The sequence below is a fragment of the Olea europaea genome, chromosome 9, assembly GCF_002742605.1.
Source record: "Olea europaea var. sylvestris chromosome 9, O_europaea_v1, whole genome shotgun sequence".
Taxonomy (NCBI): domain Eukaryota; kingdom Viridiplantae; phylum Streptophyta; class Magnoliopsida; order Lamiales; family Oleaceae; genus Olea; species Olea europaea.
The window spans coordinates 14,722,692-14,728,493 of NC_036245.1; the positions used below are offsets into that span (position 1 = coordinate 14,722,692).

The 5,802-nt window shown below is 38.3% G+C and overlaps 1 protein-coding gene across 1 annotated transcript in view; it reads right to left on the bottom strand.

Annotated features, from left to right (window-relative positions):
- LOC111399999 overlaps positions 1 to 1,927 on the bottom strand; it is a 7,380-nt gene extending 5,453 nt beyond the window's left edge. The window contains exons 1-3 of the mRNA XM_023027480.1: positions 879 to 1,927; positions 620 to 818; positions 149 to 535 (exon numbers count right to left, since the gene is read on the bottom strand). Of these exons, the coding sequence (XP_022883248.1) occupies positions 149 to 535; positions 620 to 818; positions 879 to 1,927 (1,635 nt within the window). The remainder of the gene's footprint in view (positions 1 to 148; positions 536 to 619; positions 819 to 878) is intronic.
- Positions 1,928 to 5,802: the final 3,875 nt, after the last annotated feature.

Below are 5,802 nucleotides of genomic sequence, written 5' to 3' on the forward strand. Positions count from 1 at the left end.
GAGAGAGAGGGTCTCCTTGCCTCAGACCACGCCTGGACTTGAAAAATCCTTGAGTGGTGCCATTCATCATAATTGAATACCAATGCTTTGTTATGCACTGGTCAATCAATCGGCAAAATCTATCTGGGAAGCCAAAAGTTCGTAAGACATGCTGCAAAAAGCGCCAGTCTACCCTATTATATGCCTTTGCCATGTCCACCTTAACCATCACATTTCCTCCTCGCACCTTTTTATTCATAGATTGTACTAACTCCTGCGTTAGAGTTATATTTTCAACAATGTTTCTTCCAGCAATGAAAGCTCCTTGCTCAGCTGAAATAATTTTAGAAAGTAAAACAGCCATCTGAGATACCCGAATTTTTGAGAAGACCTTATAGATTACAGACCATAGACTTATAGGTCTGAATTTATCAAACCCATTCGGTTCCTCTACCTTCAGAATGAGGACAATATAAGAGGATGTGTAAAACCGATTAAGCTCTCCTCCTCCAAGGAAATCCTGTGTAGCTTCGACCACTTCCTTTTTAACAATATCCTAGCATTTGATAAAAAAACTTGATCCAAACCCATCTGGCCCAGGGAAACTATCCATGGGAATCGCAAAGATAGCCTCTTTTACTTCATTTTCAGTCGGCATAGCATAAAGATATTGACCCTCTTCATCAGTCAAGGTATCATCAATCAAACTAGATAAATTTGGTACTGCCCCCACGTGTTCTTCAATAAGAAAATTCTGAAAATATCTCACTACCTCCATATGTATTTGTTGTGGAGAAGATAATTGAGTTCCATTCTCTAGCATCATTTGGGCTAACCTCCTATTTTTTCGATGTTGTGCAATCACAACATGAAAAAACTTAGTGTTGTTATCCCCCTACCTAAGCCACCGCTTCTTTGCTACTTGAGAGAGTCTTATTTCTTCTCGCTTCTGCCATTCCGCTAACTCAATGTTGGTCGCTAAAAAGTCCTGTTCCACATCATACGAGAACCCCTCTTGCAATGACTCTTCAAGTATCTCTACTCTCTCCTGAAGCTCTGATATAATGTGGTCAACCCTTCCAAAGACTTTTTTATTCCACACTTTTAGCGCCAATTTAGTCCTTTTTAGCTTTCCAGCCAACTTTTGTAGACCTTCCAATGCCACATCCTGATTACAATCCACCCACGCTTCCTTAACACAAGACATAAAGGTTTCATGTTCACACCAAATACGTTGGAAACGAAAAGGTGAGGGTCCATATGAGACCCTTGGCTGCTTAAAATGTATAAGCAATGGACATTGATCAGATGTCTCCTTCGCCAACAATCTCAAGCCCATATTCGGGAACAAACTGGCTGCCATGGAATTAGTAAAAGTTCGATCAAGCCGAGGCCAACTCCGTGCTGCTCCATCTTGGCCATTGCACCATGTAAACTTCCTCTCCTCCGCATTTAGCTCTATCAACCCATATCTATCAATACAATAGTTGAAATCATCCATCGCCACCATTGGACGTGGTCTCCCACCCCTCCGCTGTGAATCATTTCTAATGATATTAAAATCACCAGCAACAATCCAAGGTAAACTGCTAAGCATAATGCTCTCCAACTCCTGCCATAGCAACCTCCTTTCTAGAGCAGAACATTTAGCATAGACGAAAGAAATTATTACTGTACTTGATCCCTTAGAAAAGATGTCATGTATAGCCTGGTTTGATGCTCCCACCCAATCTACTACGAACTCCTCTCTCCAAAAAATCCAAATCTTACCTCCCTCTTGCTCATTAGACACACAATTTGCAAATTTTAATTTTCTGGCCAACATTCTCATCCTGCTCTCACTTTGAAAAGGCTCTAACACTGCCAAAATAGCTACATTATGTTTTCCTACCAACTGACCGTCCTCCGTCTTGACGTGCCCACTCCCCGCACATTCCGAATCAAACATTCATCCATCATAGATTCAACTTGTCAGGGCGTGCTCGCGCCCTATGTGAAAACCTAACTGAGGGACCCTTAATTTTTCCTTTTGATATCCTGCCTAACTCTGAATCAGAATTACAATCAGCATGTCCATCCTCAAACTTCTCTCGATCAGACCCACCGTCTGTTAGATTTCCACATGTATTTTCCTGTTCAAATGTGTGACTTGTATATATCATCACCAAAACACCTTCCGTATCCTCTGTACCAGATTTAGAAGAGTTAAAATGACCATTCACGACTGTGTTTATCTCCTCACCACTCACGGGTTGCACCTCACCATCCTCTAACATCTTAGCCATACATTGAACTACATTATGTGTTTGTTGAGCAACTATCTCCTCATCGCCACAACCACGATCATTGGTCACCAAGTCATTGTCAATATGTTTATGATTTTGCACAATAACTTGAATACAAGCCTGATTCTCCTTGGATTTGGCATAGTTTAAATTTTCTTCACCTTCATTTACTTTCGTAGTTCCACTTGGCGTTGCATCATCAATCTGCTTAGTCCCACTCGGCTCTACAACCTCGACCTGCTTAGTTCCACTTGGCTCAGCAACATTAATCTGTTCTACCACCAACCTACCTTCATTTTGAATTTTTCGCCATTCCCGTCTTTCCTTCACCACTGGATCATCTTTTTTTATTTTTTCCTTTCACTGGCTGCACATCTTGTCCAGCTCTACAAGTTGCTGCAGGATGCCCCTGTCTTCTACATTTCTTACAATAATTGCCCATCTTCTCGTATCTTACTTCCTGCCATATGGTATTCTTGGATGAAACTGTTATCGAAAATCCCTCAACCATCTCATCCAGTAAATCCACCTCTACGCACATTCTCACCCCCGTTGCCCTTGTTCGATTCAAAGTGGCATGATCTGTACCCAAAAATCTTCCAAACAGAGTTGCAAACATCCGAAGACAATCCGTTCTATATAAGTGCATTGGTAATCCAGGAAGGAAGATCCATTGCGATGTTGTAGAAGGTTCTTTATTCAGATCAAAATCAGGAGTCCATTTGAACATGCGGAACTTAGCACCCGCTAAAGACCTGCCCTCTTGAGCCCAAACATGAAAAAAATCGGTTTCATTCTTCAATTGGATAAGGACGTGAACGGCATCCATAAAACTGATAATTGGAGCCTCTTTCAGCCCCTGCGTTTTTACCACCACCGGTCTCAAATCATCAATATTTGGCCGTGTAACCAAGAATTTTAACACTAGAGCAAATTTGAGATCATCCGCAAGCTTCTTTGTCTCTTGATCTGTAAAAGAAAATCCCAGCAGCCCATTAATCAGTGTTAGGTTTTTCATTGGAATAGGAGGAGATTTCATCACGTTTCCACCTCCCAATCGTGCAACTTCTAAGAAAGATCTCCCCTGCTGTACAGATTTGGTCAAATCTGTGTTTCCATCGGGATCCGACGGTGGCTCCGACCCCATCTGGGTTGTCACCACCACCATGACGGCGGGTCTCGAGACGAAACCTATCCAAATCGCCAAACAATTTATTTAGACATATACGTGGGCGTGTTTATTGGTCACAAGAATATTTGTATGACAATAGATCCGATTATCACGACCATCATTTGTTGTAATCCTTACAATGGCATCATTAGGAATTCTGTCACCAATCCTGCTTGGCGTCCTTGATTCACTGTGCTGAAATTGTAAAAAGAACCAAGAAAAGTACTGTTAAGAAATTTACCAGTGAAATAAATAGAGAGGTGAATGTGAGACAGTTTAGGATTCTCTAAACAATATGAAGAAGCACACAAGTATTCATTTACTTTGCCTATCAATTTTACCATCTGTAATCAATACTTATAAAATGTCCAAGTAAGAAAATTCACAGATAATTCCATCAACCACTTGTACAGATCTACTTAGTATGGTTATTATGCGTTCTACCACCTGCAAGCATACGAGGACAAGAAACCCCTAACGAATATGATCGGTGATTAAAATATTTCACAATTCAAATTATCTCGAAGCAGTTATTCATATTAATATCCATAAAGATTCAGAATCTTAAACTTGTACATGTTTCAAAAAACTCAGTTTGCCTTAAAAACATTTTAAAACTTTTAGCTTATCGCTCTCTCCTTTAAGATAAAAAGACTTAACCCCACCTCCAATTGCAAAGATTGTTACACTTCTCCCTGATATAAGCCTACTCTCTCCGATTATTTTATGATGAAGTGAAAAGAATTGCCCGGAGCATTCACAAAGAGTAAATGTCGCTTTACATTTTTTCCACTCATCAAACACCCCAGATGTGGTGCTTACGCTTTCATTGAAAACATAAGTAGAAAGTGATGTTAAACTAGTTGTTACGCCGTAGCAAAAATTTTGAAGGGGCTCTTGTTTATAATTAAAGGCAGTGAATATCTGCATGGTTCTTTTGAATAGATAGATGGAATTGGCTTCAGGGAGATAATGTATTGTAACATTATTGACCACTGTATGGCTAACAGCCGATTACTAGCAATTCTGCCTTCATGCAAGCGAGTTGCAGCCTGAGGAGAGTTTTTGGGATCTGCTCACCCTTGCAGGATCACGACCCTTGTCCCATTCATATAGAAATTGGGAGACAGTGCATTAACATTTAACAAATTCAACTCAATTATAGTTTAAGAAAGAAAGTAAAAGAGTAAATTTTACGTTGAAATGAGAGATACAAATTTAACAAGCGATCTTTTGTTTACCATTTCAAAGACGAAAAATGTTCCTTAAGGTATAAATTATCGTGTAGCTTGTTTATGTAGTTAAAAAAAAAATAAATAAATAAATAAATAAAATGAAGAAATGAAGCACTAGTATTATATAGAGAATCAAAAGTGTTATCGAGACCAATGTTCGATCAATGGTCAGTAAAAGAAAAGCACTTAATATCCAAGGAGAAAAGGCACCTCTAGTTACTATCTAAGGAGTTCAACCTTTTCCATTCCACAAGCAAGACAAAAGTCACCCATTATGTACAGTAAACTGTAAACCTTACACTAAAAAGTCAACTAACAACAACAAAGGAAACACACAGGGAAGCAATTCATTTTGCTAGATCACTTTTTGTTCTCTTTCTTTTTCTGTTCATGGACGGAAGGAACAAGCTATAAACTACTTCCCATTTGATTATCCAAGTAAATGGCTCCATGAGCATGCTTTGATAGTTACGAATCATTTATACTTCTATGAACATGGATAGAGCTAAAGAAAGTGAAAGAACAACATGACAACTTAGATGGGGTTAAAACTCTAGTCATTACAGGGATCTAAGGCCACTTTACAATGCTCACTAGTCTGTAACCACACATGCAAAATACACAATTTTCACCAAAAAGTAAATGCGAAACAGAGATCTGTTCAATAAAATGATATTTTGAGGTGACTAATATTGGGAACATCCAAGATTAATGAGGAAAATAAAAGTATAATCGATACATTACCAATGAAAAATTGACGAATTCAACAATGACATAGACGACAACAACTATTTTAACCACACATTATATTAATCAAACAGAATCTGCTATAGATCCAATTGACTTCTTATAGAAAGCATGCACATAAATATTAGTGTAAGAAACCATAGTCGGTAAAACAAAGTATATACAGCATCGTATTAGAAACATGTTCAAAACAAATCAAGTTAAGACCAACCTTGATTCAAAGTAATGAAGGACTTGCTTGCGAGATTTGCTGCATGTACAGAATTTACCTGCCAAAATTCCATCAGAAGACAGTTGGCAGCAATTTGTTGGATAATGGCAAAAAATATATATATATATATATATATATATATATATATATATATATATATATATATATATATAT